At 37.1% G+C, this 19,593-nt stretch overlaps 1 protein-coding gene across 1 annotated transcript in view; it reads right to left on the bottom strand.

The window, feature by feature from the left end:
• LOC144972996 (uncharacterized) overlaps positions 1–18,684 on the bottom strand; it is a 115,566-nt gene extending 96,882 nt beyond the window's left edge. Inside the window, exons 1-3 of the mRNA XM_078914900.1 lie at positions 18,628–18,684; positions 17,589–18,197; positions 13,685–13,841 (exon numbers count right to left, since the gene is read on the bottom strand). Of these exons, the coding sequence (XP_078771026.1) occupies positions 13,685–13,841; positions 17,589–17,945 (514 nt within the window). The 5' untranslated portion in view covers positions 17,946–18,197; positions 18,628–18,684. The remainder of the gene's footprint in view (positions 1–13,684; positions 13,842–17,588; positions 18,198–18,627) is intronic.
• Positions 18,685–19,593: the final 909 nt, after the last annotated feature.

Below are 19,593 nucleotides of genomic sequence, written 5' to 3'. Positions count from 1 at the left end.
CAGAAGTTCTTGGCATCTCTTAGTCAATGAAAATGAAAGTTTGATGCCAGACTCGACTACATAATTTTATGGATTTTGAAGTGCTACTTAATCCTAATGAGGGTATATTGCTGATTTCTTAAAGTTAACTATAGCGACTACAATCTTTATCTCCTAAAATTTAGGAATTAAAAAAAATTTCGAGTACACAGGTCTGGGAGTAAGAATATCTTAAATAAAAACTTATTATGCGCATTTTTATGGAGTCTTTTTACGGTTTCACACTGCTAGAAGCGCAGCGCATTTTTATTGATTTATAATAATACATTTATATAGCTCCAATCCCGCGTTGCCACAGGTCTAGGCGCAAATTGACAAGAGGGGAAATCATGTATGTTACTACCCATACAATCACACCACTCAGATATTATGGACTATTTATATACACTCTATTCCTAACATCATTATGATTTATACCAGCCGACCATATTAAAATGGAATTCAATTTCCATTTCATGCAATATACACGTGTTTGGGTTTTACGTTTGTACAAACAATGTACAATTTCCTCACTGCGTAACACCGGAGTCGAGTGAGGTAGAAGTAGAGTAAAGGTGCCTTACCAATGGACACAACGCCTGGACCAGAGTTTGACGATCATCGCCAGCCATCTGGTCCCTGATTAACCTCAACACCGCTTGACTTTGTTACGGGACGAGACATATGACCGTTAGGCCACCGATTGATGGATGAGTGAGTGTGGCGGGTGGGAATGTAGAGATAGACAAGAGTGGAAGGAATTAAATTTAGACTCCAGTTGTGTCAAAATAATGTGTAGTCTGTACGCATGAGGTGTCAACCAAAACAGCCAAAACACAAAGACAACATCAAATGGTAGCATGGCAGTAGTTGAAGCAGTTTGTTATATAATGAGGCGACAATGGAAAAGAAAACAACACACACACACACACGAGAGAGAGAGAGAGAGAGAGAGAGAGAGAGAGACAGAGAGAGAGAGAGAGAGATGGGGGAGGGGGGGGGGGCTGCTACACTGATATGTAACAGTTTTGGGTCTACGACGTCGCAGCAGTAATCACTATAAACAAGTCGATGTACGTTTCAGGCCTACTACAACATGTCATGCATACGCTGAAGTCGGACGAGAAGGAGCGAGGCCGTTGGAATACAAACACAACCAGGAAGAACAAAGGCTGTCTCTGTTTACAAACGTACAACTTGTCACGAAAGTCTAAACAATTAGTCCCCTTCTCTTTACCCCTATTTCTGTCTATATAGCAAGTTAAGCTATAAATAAACACGCAAATAATAATAATAATAATAATAATAATAATAATAATAATAATAATAATAATAATAATAATAATAAGAAGAAGAAGAAGAATAATAATAATAAGAATAAATAATAATAAAATAATAAAAGAATAATAATAATAAGAATAATAATAATAAGAATAATAATAATAATAATAATAATAATAATAATAATAATAATAATAATAATAATAATAATAATAATAATAATAAAAAAAAGCAAAACAAAACAAAAATTTTAAAGCAGAAAAACAATGCTCAGTCTACAATAATGCCCATTCATAAATTACGTGGCCCATCATAATATTGTAGAATGACTAAACAACTTCTTTTCTTTTTCATGTCCGGAAATTTTTTACATTATAACGTGAGCGAGGCGCTCTGTGGAAATGTCCACATGACGCACATTGTAAAAATTGAGTTATTGGAGTAAAGAGAAGGCCAGTCACGACAGTTTGCCGTTTATTTCATGAAAAAAAAATGTAAAGGCTGTTTAAAGAAGACAATCTGTATAAAAGTGGTTTTGAGAAAAACTTCTTCAAGGTTTACTAAGGTCTTTCCAACGTTTTTAGAGTAAAATTACAATTTTAAAGTGTAAATTTATCTTTAAAATGTTGCACAAGTATTGATTCATGATCAAATCATGATCATTATATAAGAAATCCCTAATTTCATTGGAAAGTCTCAAAACACTTTTAATCAATCGTATCTCAAAAGTAGATACATCCAGCGACACGCGGACCATACCCCTCCCTATCGAGAGTGCCTCAAATATTATATTAAGATTCAAATGACCCTCAAACTTGTGAAAAAGGATTGTTACTCGGATTTAAGTGAAGACTTCTGACAAAAATAAAATAAAAGGTGTTTTGCCATTGTAGAGTAGCACAAGTTAGACTGGGAAAAGAAATTGGGATACATTTTAAATATATTTAATGTGTCATGCCAATAACAAATAGCAAGCAATAAATTTGAATATTTCAAAACATTTTATTGAAAGACCCCCCCCCACACACACACACAAGATACACACACACACACAAACACACACCTCTGGTACCTCTGTTTTAAACTACGTCTGCGATTGCATCATGGCATCTATAGTACATGATAAAACAGCACACGTCAAGTACTCCCAATGGATTTGTTTATCTTTATGGGTTTTGAAGCACTCATTTGCTTACAATCTACTACTTAAACTTCGTAATTTACAATGACACTCAATCATGTCCAGAAGAAATGACACCAGACAGTATATTTAAGAAGATACTAGAAAAGAAAGGACAAGTGACCGAAACTCCTACCCCTCCGATTAAAGGATGATCACCATGCTATCGACTCGTCCCCCAAAAAAGTGTCTATGTAGAGAGAGAGAGAGAGAGAGAGAGAGAGAGAGAGAGAGAGAGAGAGAGAGAGAGAGAGAGAGAGAGAGAGAGAGAGAGAAGGGGGAGGAAGAAAGAAAGAGAGAAGGGGGAGGAAGAAAGAGGGAGGAGAAAGAAAGAGAGAAGAGAGAGAGAGAGAGAGAGAGAGAGAGAGAGAGAGAACCTCTAAATGTTATGGTTAAACAGAACAAATAGAAATATAAAGTATACATATATTATATTCAGTAGATAAATTGAACGGGTAAATATTATTTTAGACCGCACAGTGAATGAACGGATTGAAAAGATATAGAAGAGCCAAGTGTTAAAAGTATTCGTCACATGATATCAGTTTTGAGAAAATTGACGTTTAAGTTGAAACCGAACCCCATATAAATTTATTTTTTAAAGTTTACAAATAATAAAATAAAAGTAATTTAGATTGGACAATCTTGATGTTAAAAAATGATTTTCCATGAAAATAAATAATAAGGGAGTGAACTAAGGTGGTTATAACGAATGGGTTGAAAAATCATGAAATTGTGACATGCGTACTTTTAACGTCTTCAATAACGCTGTAATACATTCTGTAAGAAGATACAAGGTTTGTGCCAACAACGTTCTTAAGTATACCTGAATTCTAGAATAACTGGGAACACCCTCAATTCAATGGGATCATTGTATACCCTACCCAATGATTCAATGGCACGTCTATATTCAAATCAGATCCACTGTCGGTTATTATTACAATTTATTTAACTTCATTGGGATCGTCCGTCCATGTCATTTACCATTGTAAAACCAGACATAGTCATCACCGGATTGTATTTTCAGTTAACTTGTAAAATCGTAAAAGATAAACTACCGTACACTAACAAACAACCTTTTTTTAAAATTCATTTTGGTCAGAAAATGTATTCTGTTTTCTTTCTTTTTCTTTAAATATTTTACTAAATACATAGATATCGATGAGTTAAGATGGCCTGTCACTAATCATTAAACATAAGACTAGGATGAAAGTCTCAGGTTTGAGAATTGTTGAAAAGCTAGGGGATGTCTTAATTTATCACTTATGATAAGGTGCGAGTCATCTTAGTTCATTTTTTAATTATCTTTTTTGAAGCTAAAAAAAAAACTGGCTACGATACAGACGTTTTGTCAGTGTTACGGCCGAGAAGTCTACAAAAAAAGGTCTATCCAGGTCAAGATCCAAAACCATCATCATAAGGGAAGTTAATAAGACAGTCGGGACATCCGTTTCTACAGATAATACTCAGTATGTATGCTAAAATATGGAGACATATCTACATGTCTAGCACATTATTTGTACCATGATCCTCTACATGTTTACCAACATTTCTCAAAAGAAGGGGAGATTAAAACGGCAATGCCACATGCTGACCTGACAAATCCGATCCCATTCGACCACTGATACACAATACACACATAAATTGTCACCGACTTAACATATTATGATACATAGCACAGGACACTGGTATGTGAACTTAACATTTACAATCAATTCAGAAAGCAGTAGTGGAGAGTTTTGTTTTGATTTTTTTTAAACTCCATTTATATTAATAGTATGCGCTTGTCTAAGAAGCTGACAACATTGCCATCTGGAAATATAACGGACCAACACACAAAACTATGTGTAACCATGAAGTTTTAGTCTGTATAATACAGTTAAATGAGAATTACTCTTAAACGTGGATGACAAAAGCAATGAATAACAAAGACCTGAGTGGCGTCAACTTCATACGATCTATACAGTAATCACAATGTTCTATTCGTGTTACAATTTCTAACCCCATGGCGATGGACACTTTAACATTTAACAAAAAGGATCAGAAGGTAGATGCGAGCTATTAGGACCGGTACAATATTTGGATAAGTACAAGGATGCTCGAGGAAAATGTGTGCACACAGTCACGGTGCCTGGTAGCTTATTCGAACTTCCGGACTTAAGGTATTGTTGTGAACCCTATATATAGAGCAATATCCACAAAACGTGTCCAAAGCGCTTTACAAGTGATCCCTAGAAAACAGCAACCTTTAACATGAAAGTCGAGACAAGACGCCTATTAGGCGATATTACATTTCGTCCCGCCGGAGATAACGCTGTTAACGACCAGGTACTCATTTTACACCTGAGTACGGTGAAAGAATGTGATGAAAGAGTCTTTTCCAAGAACTCAACTAAGTGCCGCTCAGAGCTTGACTCGAACACTGGACCTTCCAATCAAGTGTCATACCACTGGACCACATAAGCACACGATAACATATTGCAGTTACTGAAAGTTAAGAAAACGCCAGAAACTGTTTGGACATATTTTACCAGGAAAACTGGGCGCACGGGGGGGATGAATAAATCAGAGAGTCAAAAGATTGAAGATCAAGATTTAGCGCCCAAAGCACAAAAGACAATCACAACGCCACAAAACAGAATTACAGAGAATACATCCAAAGCGAGAATTCCGTAATAACCAGGATTTGAGGTTGCTTTGATTTATTTTTCTTTAAACGAAAAATCTTAAATAAGATGGGGGTGGGGGAAGGGGGAGGATATCACCATTGGTATAGCATACGTTTCACAACACAAATGGATTTGGTTCAAGGTCACATACCAGATAATGAAATAAGTGTTGCGTAACAAAGCACAGATGCATTCGAGCAAGTAGGCTTTTAACGAAATCGGGTCGAACGCCGAACCCGAACGCCGAACCCGAACGGATATAGCCTTCTCACGTGACCATGAACGAGATCTGGATAGTGAAGACTCTCAAGCGGTATGCAGCATCGGATCTAAGGTCACGTGATAGAGGATAGCTTGGGTTGCTGTTGGCTTGTGTTAGGAGAGGGGCAAGGTCAGTGTCATTCAATAGTATATAATTGTGCATGTGGCGCTCTATACAGAGAGAAAATTATAAATTGATTACGGGGGAAGGTAGGGGGAGGGGGGGGGGGTGGGTTGATCCACAAACGATCGAGGTGTTGGGCTTCGGGTAGACCATGATACGAAATCAAAGAGAAAAGGCCGCTGGTACTTGGATGGTTGAAATGGTTGGGGGGGGGGGGGGGGGGGGGGTAGTGACAATCAGCATGGGATGTATATATTAACATTAATAATATAGGCAATAGATGACCAGGGATGTGTATTGTTTGTGTATTGTTTGTATATGTTTGTGTGTGTGTGTGTGTGTGCGTGTGCGTGTCGCGCGTGTGTGTGTGTGAAAGGGATTACACAAAAACACCTTTCTCTGTAGCTTCCAAATGATTACGTATACGATAAATTTGAAACCCACATTGTTTGAATCAGCTCACTAATTAATTCCTGAGCCTTGAGATGGTGACGCAACTATTACATACAAGACCTTGCAGTCGAGACGGCAGGGCTTTTGGGTTACACAACCACTATTTACCCATCGGTCAGCGGTACTCTTTGATGTATACAACACTCACCGCCTTTACGCAAAGCCGCCTGCCCATAAATCAAGAGATGGTCTCCTAACTGTTCACAAGCGAACTGTCAAACGAGCAATCGATGATTGGATAAGAATCTCAAGATCTCATATAATAAGGTAAGTTTTTGAGAGGTGATATCCCCCCACCCGTCATCGGACAGAACTTTCATTGCGTTATATCATATGAGCTCCGCCTCCTCTTTCTATTCGGGAGTGACGAGATTAGACGAGAGGACGCGAGAAAAAAAATGGTCACGTGTTGGGCAAGTCGTTCGTTAGGCGAGCTTCGGTGTCTAACTATAACTCCGTAGTGCCTAGATTCGAGCCTGTATTGTGTACTCACTGAACTGTGACATAACATTACTTTTGCATTGTTTTTGCCGTTGGTTAGAAGATGACCTCGACTCCCACCCCCCACCGAATGCTCCCGTTAGACGATATCGTATTGCCACAACCTAAGCGGAGTATGTGCAACATGGTGGTTCAAAGAAATGGATCGCTTTAATCGGCCATTAAAATATGGAAAAAAAATTACCGATTTAAAATTCCGAAAACATACGTTCAATATCTTGTTCCAGGCTGCTCCTGGATAATATTATGAGCAAATAGGATCTGCCTAAAAGGAGGGAAAAGATTGGCGTGGGGCTCGAGAGGCTGACTGGGTAGATGACATCAAGCAATACGCTTGAAAACGACAGATACAAATAAATGAATTTTTTAAAAAAATTTAAGAAAAAAATCACAAGGAAAGATGATGAGCTTACAACTTCTATAACGGTGCTGTGCGTTAAGGTAAAATACCCATTACATCCACCAGCCAGATATAATGTACCAACACACAAAACTATGTATAACCTTAAACGTTTATAGTCTGATTAAGTGAGAACTGCTCATAAAAAATGACTGGCTTAAGCAATAACAAAGAGCTGAGTGACGTCAAATTCGTTCCTTCTATAAAATATTTATTTTGTAAAGTTCATACTGAATCTAAGCGACAATGAACAGCAACACATAAACAAGCTGTCCTTGATTATACAAAATACTGAATTACCATATTATATTATAATAAAGTAACATGAGATATTAACAGGGTTATATATTGTAATACCGTCCACGATGTAATAAAACAATATTATAGTGCTCCCGTCAAACTAAAATCGTCAACACGGCGCTGGCGACATGTCCCATAGATTTAAAGAGAGAACACAATAGAACAAACATACTGACAAACGCATACTACAATAAATCATATCATATCCGGTCTGTGACATTTATTTCCACCAGCCCTGTACCCTCATGTCGTTATGACCCACGATCTGCTGAGACTTCTACAGGTGATACTCGCAACGTGTGACGCAGAAAATGCACCAGTTAAAATACCAGACAGTTCAGGTCTAGATATTTAACCGCCGCTTGCGACAATTTTAAGACCAAGCAAAGAAGAATTGGGACGCACCAGAAAAGCTGGAAACATGAGTTAAGCGCTGGCAACAGTCACTCCTATGTCGACTCAACAAACGTCGAAGAGAAGCAACGTTGACGAACGTCAAAACCCGGGACAGGACCAACTGCTAATAGCAAGTTAACGATTACGTTTTCAACCTACTACGTTCGAAACGTAATCGTTAACTTGTTAATGTCTCATACGGATGGGACACGGGACCACACTCCAATAGTTTTAGTACGCACGAATCGAGACAGATGCTTTACAAGAAAAACATATAGTTTGCTTCCGTCACGGCCATGGACTCCAAAAGACGCCTACGACTCATCCCAAAACAATGAGAGGCATAAGCCACGTCAAGAGGAAACCTATCAGTAGTCCTACATCCTGTCCGCAGAGAGAAAATCGGCGATCTACAGACTGACTGAACAAATAGAGACGAAAAGGGCATAATAAGGTACTGATATTGGCCTGGTAGAAGAAAGAGACAGCCATGTCGGGTGGTCTTATAACTTCCTCCATATATAAAAGTCATCAAAAATCAAAACAAATCTCCTGCTGCTGAACGGGTATCACTGTGACAACAAACGCACAGAAGGTGTAGAAATAGAATGAAGGTATGGGAACAATAAATAAAAAGTGCAGAGGCTTCATCATTGGAGGACAAAAATGAAGAAGGCTATAGTTATTCATTCATTCATTCAATCCTATCTTTATCTTACGTTACTTTTTTACAAATTCAGCCATAATGTCTGCTCGTCAATTGTTGTGTATCGCCAGTTCGCAGACAAATTTATTGACACCATAACGGTATCAGCAGTGTCCGTAAGAGTGAGGTAAGTACTGGATAATATGTAGATAGAGAAAATATGCTTAGAATCTCCATGCTACCGACAATGACAAAACGCATTTTTTAAATTTTGACCAGAATTTTTCTTTCTTCTTCAAATATCGATGTCAAGATGGCAATCAACTTGTCGAATATTCTTAAACCTCGAAAAAGGCTCGGATATAAGGTTTTTTGACAAATTGACAATCATATCAATTAATCAATACTAGGAGTAAAGAAAAAAAAGTGCTTTGTCATTGTACATCAGAATGTCCATAGCCATACCAACTTGTATGTTGTTATCAGCTGATACCAGAACTACTAACTAGGTACCACTAACTACCTACGACTGACTACTATTGCTTAAGAGGGGATACTTTCCATGTACGACCACTGGACGGACCACTTGGCTCGAAGTAAGCAGTATGAACAAGGAAAATGTGCGTGTGTTGGTACTACTGATCTAATTCCAGCCTCTGATAACAACACGACCGAGGGAGTATCATGACAACACATTGGAATGGAAGTACATTATGATTATATCCATCAAATATATACTATTTACTATTAGTTCATATATGCACCAGCTGAGAGGAAGTTGAATGGACGATTAAAAGAAAAAAACTACATAATTGGCATTCAGCCCTCTTATGCATCATACAAAGCGTAGGATTAAAGAACTTCGAGAGGGGGGGGGAGGGGGAGAGAGAGAGAGAGAGAGAGAGAGAGAGAGAGAGAGAGAGAGAGAGAGAGAGAGAGAGAGAGAGAGAGAGAGAGAGAGAGAGAGAGAGAGAGAGAACAGAAAAAAAAAATAAAGTTCAAAAACTCGCCCGCCACGAGAAAAAACGTCTGTCGTCGTCGTCGTCCCCCCCCCCCCTTTTTTTTTTTTTCTGGGGGAGGAGATCCGAGGGCTACGGCCTGGGCAATACCAAATTAAATAAGCAGATAGTCACATCCGAAACAGACACCAACCCACAGAGCAGCAAATTGCATTTTCTTTAAATATAACTTTTTATGACTTGTGACATGGGTAGCATATTGAATGTATGCACGTCAAGCAATGAAGGCAATGGGCCATGCGAACAATGGTGTAAAGATAAGGAAACGGCAAGGCCATATTGTGGCGATAGTGATAATAAAAACAGACAGACAGGGGTTTTATCAGAAAATGGAATTTCATTTTCAATGTGGCTGCTCACGGTTGAACCCCCGGGAAGGTAGTACTACATAGTCATAATGTTGGCAAGTTAACGATTACGTTCCCCGAACCTAAACGATCGACCAACGACGAGGAAGAAACCAGGATCTGACTTCAGACGTCGCCACACGACTCCAGTGCTCGAGTTAAAAATCGCGCACCGGGCGTCGTGCTATGACGTCTGAAGGCAGATCCCGGTTTTCTTCTTCGTCGCTGGTCGATCGTTTAGGTTCGGGAAACGTAATCGTTAACTTGCTATTGTTGAATTAAGGCGTGAATAATTAGGTGGTTGAATGTTTATCACCGTAGTTCAAAATTCTTTACAACTCCTAATGCGTGAGTAGTAGGACATAGCAGAGCACAGATCGAACTTGTGTGCTAGTAACACCTTATGGTGTATCAAAATGAACAAAGTGCTAAACACTGAACGTTTCGGACACAATACACTTCTTCAACCAATAACAAAAACAATATATCATGTTATATCCAGATAGACGAGAGAAAAGATCTCGGCATGCCTAGTGGTCAGGAAATGCTGAGAACTTTAATGCATTACATCTTTCGGCCCACATACTCCAGCATTTAAGTATTACTAGAACCTAGTGGCAGAACTAACTTGTAAGATGCTTGACCACAAGACGTTGAGATATGTAAAAACAAGGCATCCTAGCTTTGGGGAGGAGGAGCAGGAGGATTAAGAGACGATGACGATAGAGATTAAAACAAAAAAAATTTTGAGAAAAAAAAAAAAAAAAAAGAATATGACAACGAAGCTAAGAGAAGCAAAACCACCACTAAATGTCATCAAAAAAAAAACCACTCATTCCACTAAAATTCAACATGTCACGATTCAGAGCTCATATTATTCACCCATTATTGAACGAAATTATCATAATTTTGTGTTTGTTTATGTTGACAATGACTAAGACTGATGTGTTACAGATAGTATGAGATTCGTATCATAGGCTCCAAGCTGTCACCGCCACCACGTAAGAACTGCCATAAATTGAATGGGGGGAGAATTCTTATTTCAGTCAGATACATCAAACATTGATCAATTTAGATTAGCCCCAAGGTCAAACTTGAGAATTGAAAGAAGCCATTCGCTTAGGACCTTTTGACAGGTCAGAGGAACATGGCACCTTATTCGATTCTTATTTAGATGCTTTCTTGATGCGAACAGCAGATTAATCCTTTAGACACATGTGACCCATAGAGCCAGAGTTTATCAATCTTGCAGCACGAAAAGGGAAAATGTTTGCTAACCTGTGGATAGGACACTGCAGACCTGCCTGCTTGATAAAAATTTAATTCGTAAATTTTAGGTGATTAAAATTGTAGTCACTATAGTTAACCTTAATAATATATATACACTCAGAATGATTAAATAACACATCAAAATCCTTAAAATAATGCAGTAAGCATCTACTTTTTTTCAATAAGTTTTAATGACTATAGATGCTCATCAAGTTCTGAGAATGGATTCAAAATTTCGTAATTTTAATTTTTTTTTTCTCGTAATAGACAGGTTTGTCACCGGTCAATGGAAAAGCAATTTCCAAAATATCTAAAAACTCAAATTACCCAACGAAAGTTGAGACAACCGAGGAGCAATAATAAAGAGGAAAAAAAAAAAAAAACACACACACACACACACACAAGTCCCGTGGCGGCATGAAGTGAGTGTTTACCAGCTATATAAATCTAAAACCGTTTCTGCTGTGGACCCGATCTCAACAGGTGTCATTGGTTGACTCTTCGACACGCCATTCATTTGCATATTATTTAGCTAGGTGACACACAACCTGTATCCAGATATGAATACAATATGAATCATGGATGTTAGGTGAGGATGAGGTCATTAAAAAAAAAACAACAAAAAAAACAACTAGAGAAGAGTCAAAGGATCCATTTATCATCAATACCTATTGTATAAAAGCCATTTATATATTAGTGAGAGTGAGAGAGAGAGAAAGAGAGAAAGAGAGAGAGAGAGAGAGAGAGAGAGAGAGAGAGAGAGAGAGAGAGAGAGAGAGAGAGGAGAGAGAGAGAGAGAGAGAGAGAGGGAGGGAGAGGAGGGAGAGAGAAAGAGAAGGAGGGGGGGGGGGGGGGGGGGGGGGGAGAGTTAAAGAAAAATGAGACATTATGAAGTACACTGGGTGTAGGCAAACCATGAAAATGTGCTATAAATTTGTATATTTTAAAAATTCATGTCTCCTATTGTGGATTTCAATGTTTCCACAATACTTTGACTGCAAATAGTACTAATGTTCATGATAGAAAACAAATGTCTTCATCAAATTAATTGCTAAATCACAGGATTTCTTAAGTTGATTGCAAGGATAAATGTAACCAGGAAATGAATGCACAACCTGATCAGGTTAAGCATTGTTTCTTCAAATGGGAAAAAGTCTTTATGGCACATTTCCACTGATTTCACGCTGTTCAATCATTTTCAAAATGCTGTTATTCACATTTCCCAGTAAACTACATCATGAGTTGCTTGTCTTCCGTCCTTTTTGAATAGTATATGCTGCACTCTTTAAATGTTTGATTGCATATCGTCAAGTACTCATTCATACACGGGTCAAGTGTAGAAAATTCAGGACTGACACTCAGCCTTCACTTCGAAGGAAAAATTTTTTTTTTTTAAATCAATTGTCAAACAAAAATGATCAGAAATCTGGGTCAAAGCTCAAAGCAAAATACATTGATCAAACTTTGAATATAAAAATCTCTCTCAACTTAATCATAATCTCATACTTATAAAAGAAGAGATGAAAAAAACAACCAAAAAAAAAAAAGACAACACTATGGCAGACTGCTTAACCAAAATATTTTTTTTAAAAAGAAAATAAAACGTGTTTGTGTTTTTACTTCATCATGTGAGTCCTATTCAAAACAAATAAAAAGATATCGAGAAAAGACAGGAAGAGCGAAAGTGTCAGTCGTAAAGAGGGGTGTAGGACTGTGAAGAGCTCATTTCCTTGAACATCTTCAATGATGACAATCCTTACTTAAATACTTACACACACCAAAAAAGAGGCGACGGAAATTAATCTCTGTGAGCCGATGCAAAATTTAAAAAAAAAAAAATACCCCACCACACTCAGTTAAAACAAAAAAAAAAGCAAAGCAAAGCACATTCTACCATCTCATTATCATAAAATGGAAATGATAAAAATAAAATAAAATGTTTAAATAAAAAAAAATAAAAAACAAGAATGAAAGAATGAAAAAAAAAAACTCAATAAAAACACTTGATGAACACTTCACATAAAGATAACAGTTAACAGAGACGAATGAAGAGTGAAGAGACAAAAGTCATTTGCACTGAGATAACATTGTTTCCAATCATCGACATTTTAGTTACAGCAACATGACCTGCATAACAACTCATACTTAACCCAATCTCACACACCAACCACTATCTACAAGCATATAAACTGTATGGTCTACACGGTAAGCCTTTTGGAGCAGAATGTCACAGTATGAATCCTTAAGGAGACAGAAAGATTTTCTTACTGTGGCCTCAGAATTTAAACTAGTCTGTACTTAACCTATCACAAGTCTGGTTTTAAAATGTGATGCCACCTTTAAAATACATAAGACTAAAAGGTGTTAAAAATCATAGATCTATATCACAACTATATCCCTGTATGACCAGTATGAAATGAGTGCTCATACTATTCAGCAACCAGGACCCCCTTTGTCTGAAGTTACCAAGTATTAATAATTTGCGACACGAAAAATGTTTTGTGGAAAAGAAAATAATAGCTCCTATGATAAAATTAACATCGATTTCTCGTCAATAACAAAACAAAGATTACTCAACAAAAAAAGACTACATCACTGTCATCCCTCTTGTGAAAGCATCCAGATCATTATGCCAATGAGCAGTACAACTTAGACCCATTGAATCAATAATAAGTTATTAATTCAAACTCTTAGAGTTAAAAACCAGTCATAGTATAGTGATGTAGGCATCTCACACACATGTCTTAACACTCAGTACTAATATTCACTTTTTTTTGGGCCTTTGTCGGTCACACACACAAAATTAATGTTTCTACTAACCTTGAAGCATACACCTGTAAGCAGAATCAGCGATGGCAAAAACGTGTGGTGGAACCTCGTGTCGTTTCTTCCCTTTGTAAAGTTCTATCACCTTTTCTGTGTAGATAGGGAGACGCTTGTAGGGGTTCACAACCACACAAAATAATCCAGAGTATGTCTATAATACAAAAGAAATCAAAGAATCATTAAACTAATAGCAGCTATAGGTAAAGTTTAATAGTTTCAAGAGGGAAAAAAAAAAAAAGATATATATAGTATAGAGCTTTATTCACGAAAAATTGAAAATGGAAAGGCATCAGATGGAAGCAGTACAAAACACTGTTGTACTGTTGCCCATGCCTTTCCATTTTCACCTTTTTCTTAGTATTTTTACGATCCCATGTTTTAAGCAGTCCCTTAGAGGTCTCTACATAGAGCTTTAGACAAATTTAAAAGTAATGGTTTGATTTTCATCTCACATTCATATAATTAATTATAATATAATAGACCAAATCTTATATGAAAAAAACTCATGTTGTCTGGTCTTCATCTATTCTATTGCATAATCTCATTCGGAGAAAAAAAATTATAATTAGACATACTTTTTAAGGCATGACCTAAGGAAAAATGCCTCTACTAAGCAAAAAGAAATTTATATAATCAGTTCTCCAATTCATAAAGTTTTAAAATTCATACATTGCAAATCTTTGCAAATATTAGATTTTTGAAGAGCTTTGTCTTTTAACCATCACATCTAAATTCTGAATGAATCCTATAAAAAAAATTTTTTTTAAGTACTTTCCTATTAAACTGGGCGCTTGGCACAGCAGCACATTTGAGTGCACACTTGAGGCCAAATATAAGTATAAATTTGAAGTTCAATATGAAATAATGACATTCGTTTCATACCATTAAAAATTCATAACGGTTTGTGTAAGATGCTACAATCACAGGCAATCTCGTTTACTGGGAGTATTAGACATGAGACAACCTACATCCTGATAGCTTAATTGGCAGATCTTACAACTCACAAGCTAAGCCTTACCCCCCCCCCCCCCCCCCCCCCACCACTGTCAACCAGCAGGGTAATGTGGAACTGTTATTTCTGGTGGAAAGTACTGTCCGTAAAACCCTAGAAAAAAAAAACATACTCAACTGCAGTTACACATGTCTTATGACTTTTTTTTACTGTTTAAGTTCGTCACAGCAATTCCTTCTAACCATCTTCTATTATATTAGACTATGGAGTCGTCTAGCATTTGATGCAGCAGAATCTGACAGCCCTAATCTTTTTAATAGCATCCTCAAGCACCAACGTTCATTATATGAAACTTTCAACAATCCTCCATTAATATAATCTGGGTTTTTAAAATTCTAATTCATTTTAAAAGCAAATGTAGCTCAGTCCTCAAACTTGAGGTTGTTACAAAACAAGAAGAATCAAAAGCGTTTATTTTTTAAAGGGTTTAAGTTTAATGGCACTTGCGACACATTTAGGTCATTTCAGACCCAGTAAACAAAAGAAGAAAATTGGAAAGTCAAAAATTTCTAGATTTACGAATAAAAGTAAAAGGACATGAGAAAAAGTAAGACATAGAGGACCGGTTCATTTGAACAGATCTAGAATACAAAAGCACACTATATGTGTAATTAGTTTGAGATTATATAAAAGTCTCATCCTGACATAAGCACAACACCCCACCAAGAAGAATGCACTCAAATGATTACAAATCATAACAATAAAACAACAGTACATCCAAGAGAGATGATTCATAAGGAAAAGCTTAACTCCCAAAACAATATCTATACATTTGATTGCTTCCCTCCAAGTAATCTCATTCCTAAAACAAAGACAGGAAGCAGGTTGGAAAACAGAAAAAAGGGGGATAGAAGACACAAGTGACATCCCTGCCACTATGGGAGGACGAAAAACCTCACACATAGGAAAATGTGTAAAAGAAAGAAAATGACAAGCCGAGAAATGTTTGTTGTGGGTCTTCACGCCCCCCCCCATTTCCCCTCTCTCCCAAACACACACACACAGATAAAGTCAGTCATCAGGAAGGTGAACAAGGTGAACAAAAAAATCAGGTATGTTGCTCAAATATTCCTTGTCCGATTAAGAGGAGTAAATACCCTTAAGCAAGTTGACATTATGAACAGTGTCAGTGAGATGTGGTACCTAAAACAAAACTAAGTTCAACCGACTCTCACAATCATTAAAAAAAAATTTTTTTTTAATTGTGCTTTTAGTGCAATATCCACTAACGTGCTCACAGAACTTTACAAATTACAAGGGGTCCCTGACCAACAGCAACACGTAACATGCAGAACAAGACAGGATGCATGGTTAGGCGATATAAATATCGGAGTGTCTACGTACACGGTAACTTTAGGCAGTTTAGTGAGCAGCAGCAGTGGGAGTCAAATTGTGACCCAACTCGCCCATAAGAAAGTTATGACTGGAAATTGTCGTTCGCACACACACACAAACACACATTACAGAGCGAGGTCATAGCTTGTATTGTAGCGGCAAACCAGTTACTGGAGCTACCGTGTACGTAGATCCTGAGGCTAGGTGCCCGGTTACCGTGTACGTAGACACTGCCTATAAATTATAAATATATAATAATATAACTTTTTTCCGACATAAACGCTGCTAATGGCCAGGTACTCATTTTACACCCGAGTATGGTGAGAGAATTGAGAAAAGAGCCTTTTCCAAGCGAGGCTCGAACCCAGGACATTCCGATCCGAAATGGAGTGTCATACCACAAGACAACATAGCCGCACCCTAGACATTAGTGAAAAAAGGAGGTGGAGAACACACTTCTACTTTTGTACTGTGGAGACTGTTCTCATTGATTGATCAAAAGTTTGTTAGTGCACGCCATTTTTCATTTTTCCTGTGATTAATGAATATTTTGAGCATCAATTCTTTGTCATAAAATGAAACTTGTCCACTTTTACTAAAATCTGAAAGGGGGAGAAAATAAAGCCAGCAATAAACGGCTGTCATTATCCCCAGACACCTGTCTCAAAAAGTGTCTAAAAAGAATAAATAATTAAAAAGCAAACAAACAGAAATATTCAGAGAGCGACCAATTGGTCGGATAAAGGAGAAAAAAAACAAACAATTTTTTTAAAAAATAAAAACAATTTTTTAAAATTCATGTTCAGAAACGGAACAAAAGGTCAAACAAAAAGGAGAAAAGAATAGACTCGCACACAAAAAAAATAAAGAAAAGAAGACGGAATTTAAAAAAAAAAAAAAGAAGACGCAATTAAAAAATAAATAAAATTTAAAAAAGTGTCGGAACCAGAATTCGAACCCACAACGTCGATTCTGGTAAAACTTCCAGGGCAGACGACTAAACAATTCGGCCATGACACCCACTTCGAGGTCGACGCATATTGTGTATATGTAGTAACAACTGATTTAATGTTGGTTAATTTTATGTTTTTATAGATATTTTATTAACTTTCCTTATTTCTATGTGCATTTTGGAAACATTCCATATTGTGGAATGTGGATATTTGTTTAAAGGAGCAGAGTTTCAAATATATGTCTGGGGATAACGAATTTTGGTTATCCCCAGTCCCCAGACAGGTGTCTGGGGATAATCACAGCGGCAATAAACGCCTCTCTCGCTGCTTCACCTACAATGAATCCTTGACAAGGGGAAGGGCTCGTTCATTTATCTTATCTGTGTTACTTTTTGAAGCTATCGCTATTAACATAGATTTGCAATGTCGTGACGAGGTCTAAATAAATTTCTCCTAAAAGGAAGGGGGTAAAAAAGTTCAAGGAAAAACTTCAGATTGAATAAGAATCAAATAAGAAGTGTTTCTTGACACTTTTCTATGACAAAGAGAGTCCAAACTGTCGTTTGAGTCACTCGAAATGACTCATTATTCCACTTACGTATATCAATCCAGAGTAATATCTGTCCTTCAAGTTGAACAGCACTGAAGCTTCGTTCAAACATGTCAATTCTGCCATATCCTCCACTTTGTTGAACTTGGGAGGATTCATTTTCTGAACATCATCGCGGTGAATAAGACTTTTCTTGCCGGTTTCCTCAACAACCACTTCTATTTGGTCGCCTTTTTCGCCTCGTATACTTGCAGCAACGAATCCAGAGTGGTCGTCTGGAACCCAAATCAATTTCTTGGATGCCCATTCTGCTTGAATTGCAGGGTCATTGATTAGTGAGCGGTCAATCGCCAAATAACTGAGTTCAGTAGCTGTCAGAGCCGAGGCACCATCGAAGTCGGCCATCTTGAAAGGATTTGTTTGACTTTTCCGGGATCAGAGGAAACGGAGATCCTAAACAAACATGGGAAGAAAAAAAAATATTCCAAAAATCGAAAAATGCTAAAACACAGTTTACGTTTTCCTTAAAACAATTATATAACGTTTCAAAGTGAAATGTTTCACCGGTAAAACACTTATTCCATTATAGAATGTAAACACGAGAAAGGAAGCTACTCAAGGTCCCCGTCGCGTAAAGACGGAAGCACAGATGAAACACTGAACCAGGGTTGCCAGATTATTTTTCAACAAAATGCCAGGGGAAGACTCAAAAAATGCCAAAACACTCAAAAAAAATGCCAAAGTCTGTTGACTCCCACCCCCATAAGAAAACTACTCACTTTTGATAGACAATTTACTATCATATCCTGGCGGCTTGCGTGTTTTCTTTTCTTTTTTTTAAATTTTTTTTTTTTGAATTATACTAAATTTCCTTTTTGGGGTATTTTTTTACCTACTGACTACTAAGTGGAGTGCTAAACCACTACACCACGGTTGAGAAAGGGTGTCATTTGAAGTATAATATACAGAAAAGAAAATGCCAAATGAAAATGCCAAATGCCAAATGATTTTTCTAATGCCAAACGGTTTTCAAAAATGCCAGATTTTTGGAATCTGGCATTTAAAATGCCAAACTGGCAACCTGCACTGAACACACAGTGAACGAACACGGGCAATCCTCCCCTCACTGGCTGCAATGAGTCACGTGAACGTTGGCCAAGTTGACACGCCCTTTTCATTCAGTGGAACGAACGAAACTTGGACGCGGGAGATTTAACTGTTATAGACAGTTAATATTCTAAATGATAACAATTAACATAACTATGAATGGCTTTAACAACAAATATAAATGTTATTGTCATTGATATTGCACTCGAAGCAAAAGCATGTCAAAAAGTACCCACAAAGAAGCAAGCGTTAAGTAAGATTTACTTCACCTTATCCAATAGGTCATATAGACTTACGAACGTAATTGTGACTTATGATAATCATCTTCAGATCGTATTTTACAAGACAATATATATATATATATATATATATATATATATATATATATATATATATATATATATATATATATATATACCTATACACGACTGTGTGCGTGAGTGTGTGTATGTGTGGGTGAGTTCTTTGCTTTTTGTTTGCCTTCAAGTTTGATTTCTTTTTTTTTTTTTTTTTTTGGGGGGGGGGGGGGGGGGGTGAGATCTGTTTGGTTTTTTTTTGTTTGTTTTTTTTTTTTTTGTTTCTTTTTGCTTTGCTTCGTTTTATTTCAATTAATTTGTTTTGTTTTTGTTTTGTTTTTGTTTTGTTTTTGGATGTTTGATTTTTTTTTAGGGGGGGGGGCATTGTTCTTGTCTTTTTATGGGGGGGGGGGGCGCGGAATGAGGGGGCAGGCTCCTTCAGATTTGTGAACTTTTTTCATCCTTGGGCAAAACCCTGCACACAAATGAATGTATTTCCGTTCTCATGCATCGGGTTATTTTTATTGTAAAACTTTGAAAGATGTTATTTTGAATGAAGAAATCCGACGTGCACTTATTTGTACGTGTTTCCGTGTATGTACACGTCGACGAAATCCGTTCAAAATTGAAAAATTAAACCTGTGATTATT

This window comes from Berghia stephanieae, chromosome 5 (assembly GCF_034508935.2).
Source record: "Berghia stephanieae isolate SIO BIC M18660-M18661 chromosome 5, UCSD_Bste_1.3, whole genome shotgun sequence".
NCBI lineage: Eukaryota > Metazoa > Mollusca > Gastropoda > Nudibranchia > Aeolidiidae > Berghia > Berghia stephanieae.
The sequence above is the reverse complement of the archived record's forward strand: the minus strand, read 5'-3'. Positions and strand labels throughout refer to the sequence as shown.